Source organism: Myxocyprinus asiaticus, chromosome 24, assembly GCF_019703515.2.
Source record: "Myxocyprinus asiaticus isolate MX2 ecotype Aquarium Trade chromosome 24, UBuf_Myxa_2, whole genome shotgun sequence".
In the NCBI taxonomy this organism is placed as follows: domain Eukaryota; kingdom Metazoa; phylum Chordata; class Actinopteri; order Cypriniformes; family Catostomidae; genus Myxocyprinus; species Myxocyprinus asiaticus.
In genome coordinates, this window is record NC_059367.1 from 45,551,181 (window position 1) to 45,574,863 (window position 23,683).

General features: G+C 38.9%; 1 protein-coding gene across 1 annotated transcript in view; it reads right to left on the minus strand.

The window, feature by feature from the left end:
• The window catches only part of LOC127415224 (choline dehydrogenase, mitochondrial-like), a 44,698-nt gene extending 23,095 nt beyond the window's left edge, over positions 1 to 21,603 (minus strand). Inside the window, exons 1-3 of the mRNA XM_051653876.1 lie at positions 21,542 to 21,603; positions 11,684 to 12,478; positions 196 to 347 (exon numbers count right to left, since the gene is read on the minus strand). Coding sequence (XP_051509836.1) covers positions 196 to 347; positions 11,684 to 12,419 — 888 coding nt within the window. The 5' untranslated portion in view covers positions 12,420 to 12,478; positions 21,542 to 21,603. The remainder of the gene's footprint in view (positions 1 to 195; positions 348 to 11,683; positions 12,479 to 21,541) is intronic.
• Positions 21,604 to 23,683: the final 2,080 nt, after the last annotated feature.

A 23,683-nucleotide genomic window follows, 5' to 3' on the forward strand; every position in this document is an offset into this window, starting at 1 on the left:
TGATTATTTTCCTCACCCAAATTTTTGAGGAGGCACTGCCTCCCTTGACTCTTCAGAGAAAACACCACTGCTATTTAGGCATTAACACAGAGGCAGCTCACTATGTTTTGGATCAGAGCTAATATGAACTTTCCTGTAAGTTGATTTGAGACAGATTCTGTTACATAATGCAAATGTCAATGAGGTGATTTTGACCTTTTTCGTCTGTCCATTCTGCTGGAACTCAACCCCTCGCACTCGCGTCCCATCAAAAAGGATGCGGGTCACCATGCAACCAACCTCTGCTGTCAGGTTGGGTCTGGATAGGGCAGGGCGAAGGTAAGCACTTGCTGTGCTCCATCGTTTACCTGTGCAGAGAGGAAAAGAGAGAGGATGCTTCAGATTTTCATCATGATTATTACTTACAATTACTTATTAGCACTATTATTATTGATCATGCTCAAACTAAGTATTAAACTTCAAGCCATAGGTGTCGTTAAGGAGTGGAACGTATCCTCAACACTTTTTTCCATGGCCAATTTTGTCCCCACCATTTTTTTAAATGGCTTGCATTAGTGAATATTTATTGATTAATTAAAAGCACATAATGTTTCTACCATCGGATTAATTCAATAGCATTCAGAATACTCACCACAGTTGTACAGAGTGGTTATCTGAGTTCTCATAGACTTTGTCAGTTAGAACCAGTCTGGCCATTCTCTGTTGACCTCTCTCATCAACAAGGCATTTCCATCTGCAGAACTGCCGCTAACTGGATGTTTTTTTTTTTTTTTTGGCACCATTCTTAGTAAATTCTAGAGACTGTTGTGTGTGAAAATCCCAGGAGATCAGCAGTTACGGAAATACTCAAACCAGCCCGTCTGGCACCAACAATCATCAATGCGATTATCTAATCAGCCAATCGTGTGGCACCAGTGCAGTGCATAAAATCAAGCAGATATGGGTCAGGAGCTTCAGTTAATGATCACATCAACCATCAGATTGGGGAAAAATATGATCTCAATGATTTGGACCATGGCATGATTGCTGGTGCCATATGGGCTGGTTTGAGTATTTCTGTAACTGCTGATCTCCTGAGAATTTACTCAAAACAAAAAACATCCAGTGAGTGTCAGTTCTGTGGATGGAAATGCCTTGTTGATGAGAGAGGTCAACATAGAATGGCAAGACTGGTTCGAACTGACAAAATCTACGGTAACTCAGATAACAGCTCTGTACAATTGTGGTGAGAAGAATAGCATCTTAGAATGCTATTCTGAGATGTGGGTTGGCACTGTTTTGGTGGCACGTGGGTCGACCTACACAATATTGGTTTTAATGTTGTGGCTGATCGGTGCATATACACTACCAGTCAAAAGTTTTGAAACACTTGACTGAAATGTTTCTCATGATCTTAAAAATCTTTTGATTTGAAAGCGTATAGTAAAGAATGAGTTAAGTGTTTCAAAACTTTTGACTGGTAGTGTGTGTATATATATATATATATATATATATATATATATATATATACATACAATGTATAGTCAGGACATTAATAACGTGAAAAATTACTATTACAATTTGAAAAAAAGTTCAGAACTTCTTAAACTACTTCAAAGAGTTCTCATCAAAAAATCCTCCATGTGCAGTAATGACAGCTTTGCAGATCCTTGGCATTCTAGCTGTCAGTTTGTCCAGACACTCGGGTGACATTTCACCCCACACTTCCTGTAGCACTTGCCATAGATGTGGCTGACTTGTTCAGGTACTTCTCACGCACCTTAAAGTGTAGCTGATCACACAAAAGCTCAATGGGGTTAAGATCCATAACACTCTTTTCCAATTATCTGTTGTCCAATGTCTGTTTCTTTGCCCACTTTAACCTTTTCTTTTTGTTTTTCTGTTTCAAAAGTGGCTTTTTCTTTGCAATTCTTCCCAGAAGGCCTGCACCCCTGAGTCTTCTCTTTACTGTTGTACATGAAACTGGTGTTGAGTGGGTTGAATTCAGTGAAGCTGTCAGCTGAGGACATGGAAGGCATCTGTTTCTCAAACTAGAGACTCTGATGTACTTATCCTCTTGTTTAGTTGTACATCTGGGCCTTCCACATCTCTTTCTGTCCCTGTTAGAGCCAGTTGTCCTTTGTCTTTGAAGACTGTAGTGTACACCTTTGTATGAAATCTTCAGTTTTTTGGCAATTTCAAGCATTGTATAGCCTTCATTCCTCAAAACAATGATTGATTGAGTTTCTAGAGAAAGCTGTTTCTTTTTTGTCATTTTTGACCTAATATTGACATTAAGACATGCCAGTCTACTGCATACTGTGGCAACTCAAAAACAAACACAAAGACAATGTTAAGCTTCATTTAACGAGCCAAATAGCTTTCAGCTGTGTTTGATATAATGGCAAGTGATTTTCTAGTACCAAATTAGCAATTTAGCATGATTACTCAAGGATAAGGTATTGGAGTGATGGCTGCTGGAAATGGGGCCTATCTATATTTGATCAAAAATGACTTTTTTCAAATAGTGATGGTGCTGTTTTTTACATCAGTAATGTCCTGACTATACTTTGTGATCAGTTGAATGCCAATTTGGTGAATTAAAGTACCAATTTCCTTCCGAAACAGCAAAATCTGTACATTATTCCAAAGTTTTTGCCGCTAGTGAGTGTGTGTATATATATATATATATATATATATATATATATATATATATATATATATATATATATATAAGCAAATATTGATATATGCAATTAATTGCGATTAATTATCAATTAAAAAATTACATTAGGGAGCATTAGAAACTGGATCTCGTCCTCAAAGCGAAAATGTTACCACTAGACCAACAAGTCAAAGCTTGCAAATAGTTGCTGATTCATGCTGATCAATGGATATTCAGCTTTGACTAAATGAGCAAGTACTCTACTAAAGAACTAATCACTGGATCAAGACTTTTTTTTTGTTTAAATGGTAAAAGATTATGTGAAATTTTTTGTTGAACATTTTCTAAGCAATAAGAAATGGTGGACAAAAAACAGGTGTGAAAAAATCCAATAGACTTCAATTAAAGGAGGGACCCGAGTCATATCTAGAGACCAGAATTTCTTGAGGGTGAACTCAATTCAGCCAGTAAGCATCCACATAGCAAGCACCCAGAATAACCAAGCAAGCACTTGGCAATGCTTTAGCAGCCACCCAGTGCTCCCTAGCAACTGGATAGCAAAGTAAACCACCCAGAACAGCCTAGAATGTTGGAGGCAGGTTTGGCACAGGCAAACATCACCCACATTTTCTTCTGAAATATGCAAAAAAAAAAAAAATAAATAAATAAATAAATAAATAAAATGTTCAGACTTATTGTTACAGCTGAGTTGACTGTAGTTTCTTGTGGACATGCCTAACATGCCTAACATGCTTAACAGCGTAAAGTCTGCAGCACAGCTTAATACAGATAATTGCGACCTTATTCTGGCCAAGAACCACCCACTTAAGACAGGAAAAGACCATCTGACTGACATGTAAAGAGATCATACATAGTTTGTTTTGTTTTTATGCTATATTTATGTGAAAGTCTCAGCAATTGACTCATCTGCAAAGTCTCAATGAACGGTTGCACAGAAAATAAAATATTGCAGAAATTGTGTGTAGATTGAGAACTTCTGCCCATAAATTGCACAGACATAACTCGGAAAACAAAGACTATAGAACTTTTTTTTAAGAACGTAAAGTGTGTAAAGCGTGGGTTCCGTTAAGAAGTGATCGTCCTTATGGCCCAGATTTACTTCATATGAATTTGAAGAACGAACAGGTATGACGTCATTTAGAACAAAATCTGGCCAAAAAGAAGGTGTTTTTGTGTTTGTTTTGGTGGTTCGGAACAGCTTGTCTGGGTGAACTTTTAGAAAAACTTCTAACCGGCAGCTAAACACCTTGCTGCCACTGGTCCACGTCATCGGTAGATGTGACCTGAAGCTCCACCTACAACTTTTTTACATTTTTCAGTCAGTATTCAACGTGAACACACACCAGCGTGCAAGACCATGTCATGTGATTTTTTTTGTTTTTTGTTTAATTAGTCTACAAGAGGAATCAAATCTACTCAAATACTCTCAAGTGCGCCATTCACACATCTGTCCAAAGAAAGATATGCCACTACCACCATTCTTTTTGTTTGTATTTTGCCCACTATTACTCATTTATACACCCAACTTTGCAGTTGTATCAGTGCCATCATAAATTACAATAACAGAGTTTACCCGGCGCATATTATGGCCTCATTATAGCGCATTAGCGTCATTCAGAATCTAAACAAGACATATTAAACATTTTCTTCTGCATATAAATTACTTTAAATCATCAAGTGGTTAAAACAACTCCTTTTTCTGACCTCAAGTAAATTCTGCTCACAGAATGAGGCATGAGTTCATTGATAACACATTTTAATGTCACATTAGTTCAGGTTTTACATGTAGCGTCCTCATATTTAAATGCTCCTCTAAATGCCTCCCACAGTGGTGTGGCCAGTGTCTGAATGTTCGCAAACAGTATACTGATGCTCGGCTGTTTAAAACTTCTTTTTACCCCTGAATAAAGAACACAGAAGAACTTCTCCAGAAGTATTTAGGGGCCTTTATTCCCTGTATTCTTTTCGAATACTTTACACTCCACTGAAAGTTCTTTGGAGTTCCGAAAGTTGTGAGGCTCAAAAATAAACTCTGAATGTTTGACAACTGAAATGTTCACTTACAGTGAAGTTCTTCTTCATTTTTAACTCAAGAGCTAGAAATAAGGTTGAAACAGTCGAGCAATGGTATATTGTTTGCAAACATTTGGGCAACACACACATCGCTGGGGGATGCGTTTAGAGGAGCATTGAAATACGTGAAACACATGATGTAAATATAAAACATTAACTAATGACATTAGAATATATTATTAATGACTACATGCCTCATTCTATGAATAAAATACACATGAGATAAGTAAAAGCTTTTTTTAACCACTCAACAATGATTTACAGTAAAATATATACAGTATATAATGTGTATGTTGAGGTGGGGTCGTGGTCGAGTGCCGATTTGTGAATGGAGAGCGAGACTGGGAGACGAGCAGTAAGGAGTTACATCTGTGGATAATTTACTAACAGCTTTTCTGTGATGCAGTGAGAGGTGACAGAGAGATCAAAGGAAAGATGAGAGCCACAGAAGAGCAGAGTGACATGCACTGACTGAGTGTGTATAGTGATTTATGTTGATATTTTTGTGGAACACTGAACAATGCTTTAATAAAAGATGAGAGGAGGACATTTGTTGGCTCCCGCTTCCTCATTTCAGTAGAGTAAGTGGTGCCGAAACCGGGATATATTTTGAGGAAGAAACGCCGTCATGGAGTCCTCACCATTCGCCAAAGTCATCAAGACTCCACCAGACCCAACATCAGGCCCTTCTAGACTTTCTTGCAGAGTAGGAGCAGCGTTTCCAGGTCCTGCTCCAAGCCCAGGCAGAAGACCGACAGGTATTGTGGAGCTTGATGGCCCAGGGGAGTACTCCAGCCATGAACCCGGCCACAGCTATAGCCCCGCCCCACATCATGATCGCGAATATGGGGCCACAAGATGATCAAGAGGCGTTTCTCAAGCTTTTCAAGTGGGCGGCTGAAGTGTGGGGCTGGCTGAACACCCAGTGGGCAGTCCCTTTGCTGCCCTTGCTGTCTGGGAAAGCCCAGCTCGTGGCCCAACAACTTCCGGTTGCGAACGCTATAGAGTATGCGGACCCAAAGTGGGCCATCTTGCAGCGGGTCGGCCGTAATCCAGAACAATACCGGTAGCGATTCCGGACGCTGCCGTGCAGTGAATGCAGTCGCCCGTTTGCCTTCGCCCAACATCTCCACAATGCCTGTTGAAGGTGGCTGCTGGCAGAGGATCGCAACGTGAAGTTGTCATCTTCCTAACCCTCTGGTTTCCCTCTTTCCCTCGCCTCCCCCACAGGTTGGTGAACCAGGACATTTTCGGGACCAATGCCAGGTGATGGAGGTAGGAGTGTTGGTTCAGGTCCCTGAAGTGCAGAGACGTACAGGATAGCAGTGAGTATCCAACGGGGTACATACCAAGCCTTGGTGGATTCGGGATGTAATCAAACCTCTATACACCAATGCTTGGTTCAAGATTTTGGATGCAGCACTGAGGGTGAAGGTGAGGTGTGTGCATGGGGATATACACAAATACTTTTTAGTGCCTGTTATTATTCAATTCAAGGGACAAAAACATAGGATAGAGGCAGTGGTTAGTCCCCGCCTTACCCATCTTCTGATTTGGGGTATGAATTGGCCATTTCAGTCATTATTAAGGGGAATGTGTGCGGATGGGTCTTGCAATAGGGTAATCCGGTGTGGGATTTGTACAGCACTTGCTGGGAAGGCATTGACTGAGCCGTCAACGTCAGCTCCACGTCAGGGAGACCCGGAGGGAGGTGAGGGCGCCGTCCCTCCCACCCTCTGGGCAATCCCCATGGGGGATTTCCTGCTGGAGCAGAAAAGAGACTTTGTAAGAGTAATTGATGGTCAAAAGCTTCCTATCCCTACTTTTCTATTATTAAAGATAGGTTGTATCGAGTGACGCAGGATGCTCAATCAAAAACAGATACAACCAAGTTGTTAATTCTGAAAAGTCGCCAGGAAATGGTCTTCCAGGCAGCTCATTATCATCTGATGGCGGGGCATTTAGGGCAAGATAAGACACTAAACCATCTCATGGCCTGTTTTTATTGGCCGGGCATTCGCGGAGATGTACGCAGGTGGTGTGCTGCATGTCGCAAATGTCAGTTGGTGAATCCACTGGCCACTCCAAAAGCGCCATTGCGGCCTCTTCCATTGATCAAGGTCCCCTTCGAAAGAATTGGCATGGACCTCGTTGGGCCATTAGAACGGACGGCACGGGGGCATCACTTTGTACTAGTCTTGGTTATGCAACACGACATTTCTGTGCAACATTTCAGCACACAGTGTTGCGGAGGCACTCTTTAAAATAATCTCCTGAGTTGAGATCCCGAAAGGGATCCTATCTGACCAAGGCACTACGTTTATGTCACACACTTTGCAAACTGTATGAATTATTGGGAATTAAATCGATTCACACCAGTGTTTACATCTCCAGATGGATGGCCTGGTTGAGCAATTTCATCAGACCCTTAAAAACATGAATCGTAAGTTCGTTCGCGAGGATGCGAGAAATTGGGGTAAATGGCTCGAACCCCTATTGTTCGCAGTATGAGAGGTCCCGCAAGCCTCCATGGGGTTTTCCTCTTTTGAATTAATGTACGGCCACAGACCTTGTGGTGTCTTGAGGGAAAACTGGGAGGAGGGACCTTCAGGGAGCAAAAACAAAATCCAGTACATTCTTGACCTGAGAGCAAAACTCCACACACTGGGACGAGTAACACAGGAGAATTTGCTTCAGGCTCAAGAACCTCAATCCCGGCTGTACAATAGGGGTGCTCGGCTTCGCAAATTAACACCAGGAGATAAGGTACTCATATTATTACCCAGATTGAGCTCTAAATTACTTGCAAAGTGGCAAGGACCCTATGAGGTAGCACGGCGGGTCGGCGATGTCGACAATGAGATAATATGAATGGATAGGGGCAGAGTGTGGCAGATATACCACATTAATCTCCTGAAACTTTGGAGAGAGGAGGTCCCTGTGTAATTGGCAATGGTGGTTCCAGAGAGGGAGGAGATGGGGCCGGAGGTCAACAGTAAAACAGCCTATCAAATCAGCCCGGTCCCATGTGGAGACTGCCTCTCTCCGTCCCAAGTCATGGAGGTTGCCAAGTTGCAAGTGGATTTTTCAGATGTGTTTTCGCCCACCCAGGTTGTACAAATCTCATAGAACACCACATTGAGACAGCCCCAGGGGTAGTGGTACACACTCGCTACTATAGGTTGCCCGAGCACAAGAAACAAGTGGTACATGAACAAATTAAGGCCATGCTCGATATGGGAGTAATAGAGGAATCCAACAGTGACTGGTCCAGCCCAGTGGTTCTAGTACCTAAGACCGATGGGTCGGTTTGGTTCTGTGTGGATTTTCGGAAAGTCAATGCGGTGTCTAAATTTGACACGTATCTGATGCCTTGTATTGATGAACTGCTAGATCGGATAGGCACGGCTCGCTTTTATTCGACACTGGATTTGATAAAGGGATACTGGCTGATTTCCATGACACCCATGTTCATGAAAAAAATTGCATTTTTCACTCCGTTTGGATAACACCAATTTGTGACCCTTGTAGGATCTTATGGGCAGAAGAGTGTTACATATCTCCACACTGAATGACTTAAAACCAGGAATGCGGACTGCAGCCAAGGAGTCTGCGTTGATCTGCATCTGGCCAATAAAACTGTCAACGAACAAAGGGAACTTGTCCAGAAGAGCAGAGACCAGAAAACCTTCAGGTTAATAATCATTCACATGACCTAAAAGGTAATCTTCCGAAGAAATCCCCAGGGAAATCTAAGACACTCCCTTGTCCTTCAATTCAACTTAAAATTAGGCATTTCCTGTGTCACATGCTAAAGCTCTGTATGAGACGAGAGAGCTTGAAAACTGTCTTACTGTCTTTGAAAGGATCCTTTTAACTCTTCTTCAATCCAGGAATTTGACACAATGCAGATACATGTACTTTGAACTATAACACTATCAGAAGACTTATTATTTCTACACTGCACAGTGCACAGTCTATTTTTGATATTAAATTTGATCTTACACAAATGATTGTAGCTTGAAGTTACCTTTAAAATATGTGTAGTGATTTGTAATCACTTATAGCTGACAAATTGATGATTATAATATTTAATCTTGTTTTATTCATGTCATTTTACTAAAAATGGTAACCACTCATGATAAAGCACATCATGCTTACTATCATTGAGATTCTATATGCATTTCAGGAATGCTTGTTAATTAATTTTTTATATCTTCAGTTGTATCTGAGATATATAAAATGTATGATTAAACGTACGTACAAGACAAAGGAACATTAATTCCCTTCAGAAGGAGGGACAGACAAATGACCATGTGAACCAGCAAAAGACACTTATGATTGGCTCAAGACACCTTTGGGGTGTGGTAAATCTCAACTCAAAAAGCCTCCTCGCCTTGGACAAACCATCTCTTGCTCTTCCTCACTTACTCTTCAGTCTCTTCAGCACGCTTCATCCTCCGCGCTCTTGCCCTCGTGCTTGTAGCCTTCTCTGGTACCCCTCAAGTTCCGTACAATTTAGAGTTCAGGAAGCTTGGAACGCAAAGTTCCAAAAAGAGTTCTCTCTTCTCTGCGCTACGACTCACACACGTGACGGGGAGTCGCGAGTCCAGCACCAACCCAATATCCACAATCTTAACAGATGTCCAAAACATAGACGGAACAACAAGAACTTTCTACAAAGAGCCAAAGAACCAAGCAACGCAAGGAAACGCAAGTACATCTCCAGACTTTGCTGAAAGTACTGGTGTCTCTTTAATATCATTTGAGTTACCTGATTGCAAATCTACTTAGACTTAATTATCAATGGTTCTTAAAGCATTGTCTATTGACTTCATAAAGTTCAAGTTACTCTGTTACAGTTCACTCACAACCTGTTTTTCATGTTTGTCTATGTGTTAGTTTTATGTTTTAGATGAGCAATAAAGTCTTGTTTGTATTCAAAGATAATGTGACTGTGGTATATTTTGAAAAATAATCTCGTCACTTGATTTTTCAAAGATCTGTGCTCCAAAGCTCGAACCATATCTAAACATATTTGTGATATTATTTTCAATAAGCCATGAGAATATTATTACTCCAAGAAGTGAATTAATCATAATTACCTTATTAAAGCTAATTCCTTACAATTGAAATTGTAAGCGGATACAACGAGCCGTTGTATTACATTTTAATGGTGGAGAATTTAATTCAGACAAATAATCTAATTATCTGTCATTTATCCTTCTTATAATGGTGGTCGAACGTGGCTAATTCCATTATAAAATTCCTCACATATTATGGTGAAGGTACGCTGACACTTTAATCCATACCATGTGCATTTATAATACCAAAATTCCAACACCCTTCCTTTCGGTTTGTTTGGGCTACTTTTCAGCGGCTCATGGACAGAATCCTCTGCCCACACATCTGGCCTTTCAGCCGTTTAAGTTCGAGGTGGTCCACAGACCAGGGGTGCAGATGGCTGTCATGGACTTCCACTCTAGAAATGGGGGGGAGGAGTAGCGGACAGGCCAGATGGCCCCCTGGGCTGAGTCAGGCAATGGCGGTATGTGGAAGCGGGGGCGTGGTCGAGCACCGATTTGTGAATGGAGAGCGAGACTGGGAGACGAGAGCTGTAAGGAGTAACACCTGTGGGTAATTTACTAACAGCTGTTCTGTGTTGCAGTGAGAGGTGACAGAGAGAAAAAAGGGAAATGACAGCCACAGAGGAGGAGAGTGACACACATTGATTGTGTGTGTGTGTAGTGATTTATGTTGACATTTTTGTGGAACACTGAAAAGTGATTTAATAAAAGATGAGCGGCAGAGGAAATTCATTGGCTCCCGCTTTCTCATTTCAGGAGAGTAACAAGAACCTGTTACAGTGTAATTTATCATTTTTATGGTATGTAATGTGTCAGACAGGTGTGGGAGATTTGACAGAAATTTTAATGGCTTTTGGCTACAGACAAAGAAATGAAGCAGCATATCAAACAACAGAGTGAATGGGCACTTAAGAGTACTTGAGTAGATTTGGTTCTTTTTGTAGACTATTCTAAAAAAAAAAAAAAAAAAAATCACATGACATGTTCTTGGAAAATGTCTCTACACAAACGTTCATTCAGATGTATGTAAGATTGCACCAGCAGCTCAGCACGACAGTGTGTTCATGTTGACTGATCTCGACTAAGTGAAGAAATATGTGTGAATAATGAGTTGAACAAGTTGAATAATGTTAAGAAAATGGTGCAAGATCTGTCCCACCTATATGTGTGGTCCACTAATATATACTGTATATATAGAACTGGATCTCTGACGCAATGGTAAACTGCCAGCAGAGGTGAAGCCACCGTTGTGTTGGAGTGGCCATCTTGGTGTACCCCAACTGTCATAGACCCTCAACGACTGACAGCTAATAACACCACCGTTTCACCATTTCTGGCCTCTGGATACAACAGTCGCATTTCACCCTCTAGTGACAATCATGTTTAATGTTTCATTAGCTTGTTATGGATTATATACATTACAAGGGAGAAGATATACGCAGATCATAAAGTCAGAGCATTCACCTGCACCGGTGTGCAGCTTACCAGTGCAGCAAAATGATCACCAAGAAAGTAAGTGATTGCTCTCTTGGACATTAGCGCATTAATAAATAGTGTTTTCCAGCGCTCCGGTATTGTGAATTATTGTGTGTCACGGTCGTTATTGTCCCATTTTGCAAAAATACGAATCTGTTAATCTGTTCTGTTCAGCATTTTTTTTTTTTAAATGGTGGTTGTGGGGTAATATGATCACCTGGCCCGGATTAAACTATTAAACTATTCAAGTAATCAAAAACCTACTTAAAGTCATAAAAACCTGTTTAACTTAACAAATAACTGAAAAAGGTAAAAGGTCCCTATTCTCCCCTATTTATTTGTGAATCGCCTTATTTCAAGGTCCTAATGAGCAAACGCTTACCTTTGTGGATGGTCATATCCATCCACCCAAATCCTTCTTGCTGGAATCCATTCATATCATCAGTGAAGGGGTAACCTGCCTGCTGACCTGCTTCGATGAATGCGTGATGCAGAGGGTGATCGGTCTTTCCTCGCGAGACGTGCAGTGGCCCGTCGCCCCCTCGGTACCGGTCCGCTCCCAGCTCATGCGTCTGGGCTTTCCGGAAGTACGGGAGACAGTGATCGTAATCCCAGCCCTCGACACCCTTTCTCTGCCAGCGGTTATAATCCTCGCCATGCCCGCGGATATACACCATGGCGTTGAGTGACGATGAGCCACCCCAAACTCGCCCACGAGGCCAGTACATCACCCGCTCATCCATGCCTGCCTGAGGTAACGTGTGGTAAAACCAATTAAACTTGTCATCGCAGAGGTTATACGTCAGCGCGGCGGGCATGTGAATCTTCCAGGACAGGCGGGTGCTGCCGAGCTGCATATCTTTAGGCCCTGCCTCCAGCAGGAGCACCGAATCAGAGGCATTCTCTGAGAGGCGGTTGGCTAGCACGCAGCCTGCGGATCCCGCCCCAACTATCACATAGCTATAGGATATCGTGCTCCGATTTACTGTTGTACTGCTGTACCTGGGATGTAGGATGTGGTTTTGCTGCAGTGATACAGATGAGCATGGTAAGTGTGGTACACTGACATACCTGCAGAACCCTAAAGCAAGCCTCATAGACACATACAAACACTGCATACTGACAGAGCTCTCAGCAGAAGACTTTCAATGCGCTGCACCAGTGCTCATCTACAGCCCTGAGGAAGTAAACCAGAGAACACTGCATTACAAAAGCTGAAGTGTCATTTCTGCAACTAGCGTCACCAAGAGGAATTGGAAAAATAACAACTGTTTTCAAACAGGTTTCCTGAATATTCTCCCCATCTTCCATTGTCACACCCCAAACTCATGCCATTGGTTGAGTCAACTTTGCTGTGTCGGGCTGCTCAAACAAACAGAGCAATGTTTTGAAAGCACTTTTTGGGGAAATCAACCAACAAATGACTAACTGTTGGCTCCACATTTTAAAGGGTATGAGGGTTCAAATTTACCTTGATCTTATAAAGGACATATAAAAACCTTTTCACACCAAACTCGAATTTTCGTCATAATTTCTCACTGCGATGAAGATTTTGAATTAGAGATGTGACGATAAGAATTTATAGGCCGATACTGATATTTTGCCGCTTACTTTATTATGTCATCAGTCATCACTGTTTTACTTGGGAATTATGCTTTAAAACTGTACAAAGAGGTACTAATTTACTGTTCTAACAATAAATAATTTCCATTGAAGTTTGGATCTGTTGAACACATGACTGGCCAAAATTTTAAAGAGAGCCACAATAAAAGATAAATAAAAGATAAAAATAACTTAAAGGGGTCATGTCATGAGGAATCAAATTTTCCTTGATAATTTGACATATAAGAGGTAATTCTACAATAAAAACACACTGTAAATTTCAGAATTAAAAACTTAATCCCTGATGTAATAAAAGCATTTATTGAAATCAAGCTGCAAAAACACCTCGTTCTCTACTTCTACTACTACCCTACATAATTTGGGGCACATTAATTCATGACCACCGCTACAGATCAAAAACATTAATGCCTACTTAAAATCATCTCACCCATGTCCCCGCCCACTGGTGCTTCAGTAAACTGAGAGAAGGACAAACAAGGCCTGCTGTGACCTAACTATTCCTGAACACCAAAAGGGGACCCATCTGGACTATTTAGGGGCCAAGCACCAAAGGTGCACAGGCACCTATTGTATCCATTAGTATTATTACTATTATTATTATTATGGCCGGGAGTCTAGGGCAGCCCTATGAACATTACATAGGAAAATGATGAAAACTGGCACACTGATAGTGGTGCCCATGAATAGCCCCCATACCAAATTTAGGGTCTCTCTGACATACTCTATAGCACCACCACGTCAAATATTCACTTTTCATTTGTTTGTATCTTTTGAACCATTTGGTCTAGAAACAAAATTCTTTTTGCATCTGATTACTCTCCTCCTGATGATTCTCCGGTGACACATTAAAACTCCGTTACAATAGCTGCCATCTTGTATTATGATGTTTATTGATTTTTCACTACTATTCTTTCAAACATTACCCAATTCTGCCAAGCAAGGTCTCAAAATAATCTCCAGACTGAGCCACACAGATTGCATACATAAGCATTTAGATTTTTGCATTTGTGTAAAAGTTACGACATTGCAAAGTTAATGAGATCGATGTAAAACCAGATTTTAGCTATATCTTGGCAATGGTTTGGCGTATCAAAACTTTGTATGCTTCATGAGGACCATAATCTGAGGGCAAGTGCAAAGTCTGTTTGCAGCACCATCTATGGATCAAGAAATAGAAAAAATGGCAGTTTTTGACCGTAACTTTTTAACCTTATGTCCAAATATCATGGCGTTGGTAAAGTCAGGAAGTCTCTTTGTCACTCAATAGGCATATCAACTGAGTGGCTCAGTGTGCTAAAGTGCTAGTTTATAGATTCAAGGGCCCTGGCTTGAATCCCATTTGGACCAGTGGTAGAGTTGATGTTATATTTTTCTGGAGGTCTTTGTATTGTGCTAATTGAACAGTTGCAGAGCTTATTGCAGATCATTTCTTCTTGCAGCCATTCTTTTTGTTCTTCATTATCTTATCATTGTTTTCTGATATATATTGAAGTGATATGTCTTTTGAAAGTATTGTCAGATTTAAAAGAAAATTGAAATGCATCATCTGCATCATGTCCTGAGGACACCTGAGCAGTTTTGTGACAGTGCCACTATAGTTCAAAAGATAATCCATAATTGTGTGCTGACTCTAGGCTCAGCACTCTTGCCACTCAGTGGGCTTGTCAACTAAGTGGCTCACTGTGTTAGAGCACTGGTTATAGTTTCAGGAGTTGTAAATTAAATTCCCACTTGGAGTTGATATTATATTCTACTGGATGTCTTTGTATTGTGCTTACTGAAAAGTTGTTGGGCTTTTCACCAATCAAATTTTTATTTTGATCTTTGATGAAAAGTCTCATGAACATGACATTTATAATGGTGACTGCTATGCTTGTCAGTAAAAAAATACTTCTTACCTTAGTATGTTCCTTTTGGTGGCTGTAAGCCCAGCAGCTGAGTGGAGCAGTGGTTAGAGCTAATAAATGTCTTGAGGATAACTGAGAAGTTTGGAGACAGCGCCACCTATAGTTCAAAAGATAACCTACACTTGTGTGCTGACTTTAAGCAGCTTGTAACATCCGAGGTTGTTACCCCTCCTACCAACCACCAGAGGGAGCCCTCTCCCAAATTCTAACTCTGTACCGTTTCTTCTTTGGTGATTTCCTGTTTGAACTATATAAATACCATGCTGTTCCATTTTGACTTTGCGAAGTATTGCCAGTTTACCCTGCCTTACCAAGTGTTTTTCCATTGCAATTGCTGATTGTTTTCTTGTTATGACCATTGCCTGTTTTCCTGGATTTACTGTCTTTGGATACTCCTTTGTTTTGTTTGCCTTGTTGGACTGTCTTTTTGGTTTATTGGATTATACCGCCTGTTTAACAACTACCTCTATTTGCCTGCTGATTTGGATTGTTTGCTTGTGTACTTTAATAAATCATCTCCATGGCCAGTTCGTTACACAGCTATATTTTCAATTATTTTTTTGTATTTGAACATGCACATACAGACGTCTTTGGCAGCTTGAAACATATCTCGGGTGCTTTTTAAAGACCCTGTGTCAAGTTACAACTCTGAAGAGGAGAATCCATTCTCTCATTCAACTTCTGCCTTTTGCTGTTTTAAGCACAAATGCATCGTGGACATGTTCTTTTGTCTATCTGCACTATTTTTAATTGTTGGTGTATGAAAGCATGCGCTGGATGGATGTCTTTGACCGGTTAGATGCATTTCCGGTGATGTGCATTTCATTGCAGGATGATACTGGAAACTGGATGTGTGTGTGTCTAGTTCCACCATGATTTGTACTATGTATGTGCATCATGTGGATGAGTCTTCAGCGTATTTCAGCGTTGATTGCAAGTTTTTCGGCTATCAGCGTGGATTGCTTGTGAAGCAGTCAAACCGATTCAAGCTTTGAAAAGGAACTATTATTAAAGGATGGGGCAGTTAAAAACACTTGGACCCCATGTAAAACAGTAAGTAAATAGTTCCATTCATGAATATTTCAAATGTCATGGTAGTTTGATCGTTTATACCGGGCGCGTCCGTTGACGAGACGAGACACAGTGGCTTGAGGGTGTCTACACCGGACTTATCGAGACAAACTTTCTAAACCATTTATTTATGTTGTTGGCAGTAGTAGCACCAGCGCATGCAGTGCAAAATGCAACGGGACATCTGTTTACTGTTGCCAAAATGCAACACGCTGCAATGGACGCTTCCATAGTAGACAGCATCATTGATTATAATGGATTCTGTTGCTCTTGATGTGACGCGACTCTCGTTTCCGGTGTAGACAGGGTGTTAGTGTTAAAATTTGTGCTTGAGATGAACAGTTTAATATATTCAGATGGAATGTATTGGATGTTAGATTTAATTTTATAATGTTGTGGAGTTTGTTCATTCTCTTCAGATTGAGTTTCAAATGTGGCTGAATTTGAGAGGCTGCACGATGTTAGCCAATCAGAACAGTGGGTGTTTACGTTGAAATTTTAAGGAGGCACTGAAACTGAGCATTTCAGACGGGGTCAGAGACGGGGGGAAAATTATATTTTTTTCCAAAAAACTTTACTAACATTATCAGTGTACCACAGGGAAGTTAATAAAAGGACCCCTTTAATATTATAACATAATGATTGATTTAAAAAAGTTAATTTTATACTTCTAAAAAATTTTGCACTTCTGTTTTTGCAGTTCAAAGCAACAGCAATGAAATTTTCATCATCTGACAGCAATAAAATAAACCAGTGTTTTTTTTTTATATCAGCGTTTTCATGCCAATAACCGATATGCCGATGGTTTTAATTTGGTCAATAATTGACCGAATAAATATTGGCAGCCAATACATCGGTGCATCCCTATTTTGAAATTAACAATTGATTCCTATGGCGCCATTCACACCGGGAGCGAACATTCAAGGTTTGTTTTTTACAGTGTGTGTGTATTGATTTGATTTTTTTTTTTCTACGTACCACGATGAAATGCCTCGACCAATAAAAGTTTTGGATCCTTGTCTGGAGCCACTGCCATTATCAAAACCAGCGCCATTGGTGACGCTAACGCACAGAAAGCTGTTTTGTCCACCAGTATTAAACAGTAAAGTAACTTGAGGAAGAAATCATGAACCTGCAGTGAGGATGTGTATTTTATTTGATTCAAATGCCTTAAAAACAAAAACATTGTTTATAATTTGGGTTCTCTTAACATCGAAATGATATTGCTGCATCTCTGCCCTGCATCACCTTTTAAAAAAACCTTCTGAATTTGCATTGATTTTTTTCATAATGTATTTCACATTGCTGCATTTTTGCCCTTGCATTTAATCTTACATGAGTTCTCACAATATAATATACTGTAATAACTTTGCATTTGTATCACTTTTTAATAAACAACTCATAGAACTTAAGTGGTTTTGGATTTAGTGTATTTCACTGACTTCGCTGTAATTGTTTTTTTTGTGTGTCGTAAAACATTACACTGTTTTTTTGTTTTTTTTTTTGGTTTATAAGTGGACCTCAGGACAAATTATAACATTAAAGGGGTCATTCATACATTTTTCCTTAAAGTAAACTGGGATAAAAGAAAGTTTTTACAAAATGGTTTTAACTTCCAACATTAACATGAGTTTATACAAGGGAAAAAAGGCTCGAAATTCACTATAACAACTAAAGATTTTTCAGAATATCTGGGTTTATACAAATTTTCTTGCATAAAATGGACAGTAAAATAAAATCAAAATAAACAACATATGATAACTGCAATATTCTTTACAGTAACTGCATCAACATCCATATTCATTCCATTTTCGCACAATGTTGCTTTTAGGCAAAAAATATATATTTAAGCAATTCCTCATACAATAATTTATTTGAGTCTAAATGTTTTTAATGAATGTGAATGATAATTTCATGTAAATATAGTTTACCAAACACTAAAATGAATAAAAACTGTGTTTCTGGGGGCAATTCTAAAAAAGTAAAAATGTGCAGACTCCATATGGTGCACCATGCCAGAAAAAGATTTTAAAATGACCGCCACGATGTAGTATGACCTTCATTACTACATTACCTTAATTTAATTGCACCTTTATGCAACATGCATTTGCAAAGCCAGGAAAATGGGTTTGTTACCCCTGAGGCAATAGAGGGTTAATATACAAATACCATGAGAACCACATGATGCAGAAAGTCTTTTTAAAGGTGTACTCAGCAATTGTTTTCTCATTAAAAAAGTTTAACTCCTAAAGACATGAATTGTAATTTTGCAATATATGTAGGAAATCATGACCTCTCACATTAAAATGAAGACTCCAGTAGGGCTGTGCGATTAATACAATTTTATTTTCAATTATGATTTTGGCTTCCAACAATTATGAAAACAAGTTAATCGAGATAAAATTATTATTGTACCGTATTCCGTTTCGCAATGAAACACCTGGCATTATATCTTTAAAGCATCCTTTATTAAAGTTAAAATAATAAGGAAGCGGGTTATGGAAATAAACTCAGAAACTGCCATTTCTCTGTGCAGTCTATGAGTTGCGTGAAGTGACCGGGGAAGAGATTGAATCTTCTCCTGGCTGATGCACACTCTGGCGCAGGGACGCTCGTCACTCCCGACTGTTTGCTGCAGCTTATAAAGTGATGGCTAGCGACTTAGTGAATCATAATATATGTGTCACGTTCACTGTGTGTCTCTTATCATAAAGAAAGCTCTATTAAGAAGAGAAAGTTTGTTTTTTGTGAGTTAAAGATGGATTGAAGTGAACATAAAGGTGAGAGAGTGAAGTCTTAGCCCATTATACACTGGAACAAAATATGTTTTTGATTAGTCTTTTTTGGCTTGTTTTCCAAAATAATATCTAAAACTCATTTAAAACAAGGTACATTTACTTTAGGAGCTATACTGCAGAAGAAAAAGTTGTTATCAGAGAATGTTGAAAACAATATTTAATCAGGGCTCGACATCAACGCTTGTCCGGGACAAGTAGATTTTTGAAGGGGCAAGTGAAAGAGAATTGTACTTGCCCGACCGGACAAACAGACTGATTAAAACATCAATAACGAAAAAATAACTGGCTTGATTTGTGATGGCCTGGGCCTGTGTCACTTATTAGAAAGTTCGTATTCTTATTTTGCTGTTGAATGTAATCCAGAGCATTTCAAAATTCCGCCCAAATGCCCGTCTTGGTGAGGTATTCATGTAAACACAGAGAGTGATGTCTAAAGTGAACTTAAACAGCGGAGAAAAAAGCAGATTTGTATTAAAATGTCAGACTTGTAAGTATAAATGTAAGCTAATAGACCTGCTGCTGTCTAGTGTGCCATTATTATAATCAAACAAACAGAACAAGAAAACCCTCACTTCTCTTGACTGGATAACTTTAGTAGCTTTAAAAAGTATTAATGTATTATATTCATACAGTGAAGGCCAGTAGTAGTTTTATGTTTCATTTCATTCTGAATGTTTACTTGAATACTTGAAACTTTTAGTTCTATTATTTTTAATCTATTTCTATTAATTGCTGGTTTTTATTGTTATTTTATTACTGACTGTTTACTAGTCTTGAATAATTACTTTAGAACCTGAAACCATTTTTCCATAATTAACAAATTAGTTAGTGTTATTATTTGTTGTGGTATTGAAGCTGGTATTGAGAATCATCAAATTTCACTACAGACTACTGAAATTTTGGTTTTGTGATAAATAGTAATTCCAGACTTACTTCCTGTACTAACATATGTAATTTGGTAACAAAAAAACCCGCCTCTGGTCTGTTTACATGTACAGCCAGTGCAGGATGTTAGCCTGTTAGCTGTTAGCCTCTGCTAACCGGCTAACTCACTTTATTGTCAAACTACATATAAACTTACCACAGAGAAATGTCCTATTCTCGTCGTGCTTGCGATGGTGGTTCGGGTTGATCTTCTGATGTATCACTATCAGACTCAGGCTCATTGGTTAGGTAAAACAGACATTTTTTCAGACGGATCTGAAACTCGGATATGGTAGCGGGCATTTCCTTTCCGACACGCGCTGTAAGCGGTAGACCAATCACAACAGACTGGGATATCTGACCAATCAGAGCATAGTAAGCTCTCTAAGAGGAGGAGTTAGAATGAATCCTTTAGAAAGGATAATTGAAGGAGTCATTTTTGACACTGGGAAAAAAAAAAGGTAATGCTGCAATTTAAATTATGAGCAAATTAAAGTGATTTTTGACCTTGGATGCATGTAAATCTATTGTATGAGACCTTTAAAACAAAATTAGGCACATTTAAAAATCATAATAGGTGCACTTTAAGTTCCTCATTATGTCCTAGAAGGACTGCAGTAAAGTTGTTTTTATATTGGACATTCCTTAGACATTTGTCAAGTTAGGAAGTGTCTCTAAAGTGTGATATGGATAAAAGTAAACGCAGTGAAAACAGATTACTCTGTGGCTATAAAACATGCAGCTTTACCCAGATGTGCCTTAATAATGATAAACATGTGAAGTAGAAATATATGGTAGAAAAAAAAAAAACATACATTTAAAATATGAATGGCTTATTTCCTAGGCTATATAATTATAACAATGTAATATAACTGAAATTGCATTTCACATATAGCTAACAGAAACATTTGGATGTCAGACCTTCTATAACACATGTACTGTATAAACACCACCTTACTTGACTTTTATTTTGGAATCATAACATTAAATTTTAAGTCCTAAAAATTATTTGACTGTTGGCTGTTAACACAAGTTCAAATCTGGCTTGGAAATGTATTGTTCTTTATATATATATATATATATATATATATATATATATATATATATATATATATATATATATATAATAAAATAAAAATGACTAAAAATACACCTAACAATTTTTTTTCCCAAAATCCAAGTAATGTAAAATGTGTTGTGTTTGTGAATATATTATAGGTGGTGTGATGTCTTGGGGTCTCATTAACAATAAGTTAAATAGATTTGAATATTTTAAAAATTCCAGTCACAGAATAATATTAACAGATATTTGTGCGTTTTGCACTTTTGAGGCAACCCCTAACTTGGAATGCCCTTGTCGTGATTGCTGCGTTTTTCCCTATTCATGCTAAAACAATTACATTTATCAAACTACATCATTATTCATTTGTATAGTATGATTTACAGTGTTATCTGCACGAGGCATGAACCGCAACTATTTTTTTTTTATGTTGAAGGAAAGATCGAATGTCTAACATAGGATTGTTTGGCGTTCGATCATATCTGTCTCGTCAATGTTTGTAGAGTCACAAGACACGGCCAGGCCTTCACTCAGTCTAAATTAACTCTAACACGACTAATGTAAACACATATAAACATTGTTTGTCAATGGTTTTGCGTTGTTTAATGTTCGTTTATTATTTCTCGCAATAAACGGCGACAGTTGCATGAGCGCAACAGTTTCAAACTACAAACTAATGAATCTGTGTGCCCTGTTGTGCAACTTGTCTGGTCAAAACAAAAGACTCTGAGCATGTAGTCAAGTGAAAGTCACAAAAACACAACAGCAGTGGCAATAAATGTGTTAAAAAAAAAATCAGCTTTAAATCGTTTGGAAAGACAGAGTTGCAAGTTAGTTACAGATTGAAAAAAGCTTACCGTTTGCTGCTCTCCACACAGTGAGCGCAGCTGAACTCTAGCGCTGTGGGCGGTACTTGAATGTAGCTCCTCCCAATGTGTTGTACACAGCGTGCCTGGACTCGTAGGCTTTGGGCGGGGTCTGAATGCAGCCCCTGTCCTCATTGGACTCTCAAGTGCTGTGGGCGGGGCAAATATTTAGAAACTCCTGCATTTTGACCTGAATTCAGGTTGTAGAGTTTATTTATTTTTTGCCTTTCAAATGTATAGAAACTTAGAAATTAGCAAATATAAATAATTATAGAAAACAAAAAGAAAAAAATATGTATAGAAAATGCTGAGTATATAAAAAGTTGCATTTCATTTATAACACATCATCCATGTATTTTCAAGCCGGACTGTTGCTTAGTAAATTTTTGTGAGCAATTATTTCATTTTCCATTCTTTGTAAAGAACTAGTATGATCATCTCGGTTAAAGCACATTAAGTGTATTTGAGTGCTCCGTTCAAATAAAATGTGGCTGTGCTAGAAATGCATAAATTCTTCAACTACAAACTCTTCAGACATGTTCAGTAAGTTCTGTTCTCTGTTTTGTGTGTTGTGTTCTGTTGTCACTATCGCTGTGGAGGGTGTGTTTTTAGGTAAACAAAAATAATTTTCGCTTGAACACCCCTATGTCTTGAGGGGGCTGCGTGAACTGTTGCTCTCGTGCCCTATATCATGCACAGGAGCAGTAGTTTTAACCACCACACAAACCACACAATTGCGTGGGGCACCGGACATCGGGGAGTGCAAAAACCACTTGAGGGGTGACACGATAGTCTGGGTACACGCGCGAATACGCTGTTTTCAGCGCTCTCAGAGCGGTTCACGTTAGAGGTCCGGCGGGTTCGGGTCAGTTTTTTCAAGTAGGACTTTGGGTTTGGGTTTGTAATTTATGAAAAAATATTCAGGACTTCCGAACCTGTTTTGCTCACGTGCTTTCACTCAGATACGCATGAATAGAAGAGTTAGGGGCCATTCACATCGAACACGTTTTAGCGTGCGTCTGCTCTGTTTTTCCATTGTTTTCCATTGTTTTGTAAACACACACTGGACAAAATAACTGCTTTAAATAAGACATAAATATATTACTATTGTACACAAAAAAATCCTCAGAGTAATAATAATAATACTGTATCATACTGTATTATAATAAAAAATTGTTGGGTTATAATAATACTAAATAACAACTGAATTCCAGTTAGTGTGTGAAGTATTAGGTTTTGCACACCCTGTTTATAAAAAAGGGGGTTTGTAAAAATATATGTAGGTAAATATTGCTTTTTTTTTTTTTTTTTATCACCGTTTTATTAATTTAATTATCTTGAACTAGAATTGTATTTAATTAAACATTTTGAACATTTTGAATGTACTTGCTACAATGGCTGATAGGATGCATTTAAAATTATGATTTAAAATAAATTTTATGTAATTTTTTAAGCAAAACTTTCTAAATGGAGCTCCGGGTTGGTTGGTTTCTTGGAGCCCCTGAAATCGCAAACCCACCCCTGCACAGGAGGTCATTGAACATTTTCACTAAATAATACATTCGATTTTGGGTTGTTTCTCACCAAACCTTATTGTATGCTTTCATAACAATCATGAGTCTCATGGAATCATTTATTAGACTTATGAATTATACTTTTGAGGTCTTTTGAAGCTGATGTGTTCACTATAAACTGCCATTGTATGACGTCACTGAGAATGTTTTTTATTTTATTTTTTACAATTTCTCCCTTTGTGTTTAGAATAAGAAAGTCATATAGGGTTATAAAAACACAGGGGTGAGTAAACAATGACTGAATTTTCATTTTTGGATGAACTAATCCTTTAAGATCACCCTAAATACTGAACCTTATTCTAGGACCCAAAAGCAATCGTGGAACACAGAGGATCGCTTCGTGCTCGCACCGCGCATCACATTTTGGACCGGTGCCAGTTCATAGGACGGGGTTACCGGGTGCGACACTAAGAATATAGACAGGGATGCCAACTTTCTACCAGCCAAATACGAGACATTCCAGCTTTAAATATGGAACACTTTTTTCCCCCAGCGGGGCTTCAGCATGAGACGCTGCACAAAGTTTAAAGAGGTCCACCTAAAGCTTGTTTACATAGAA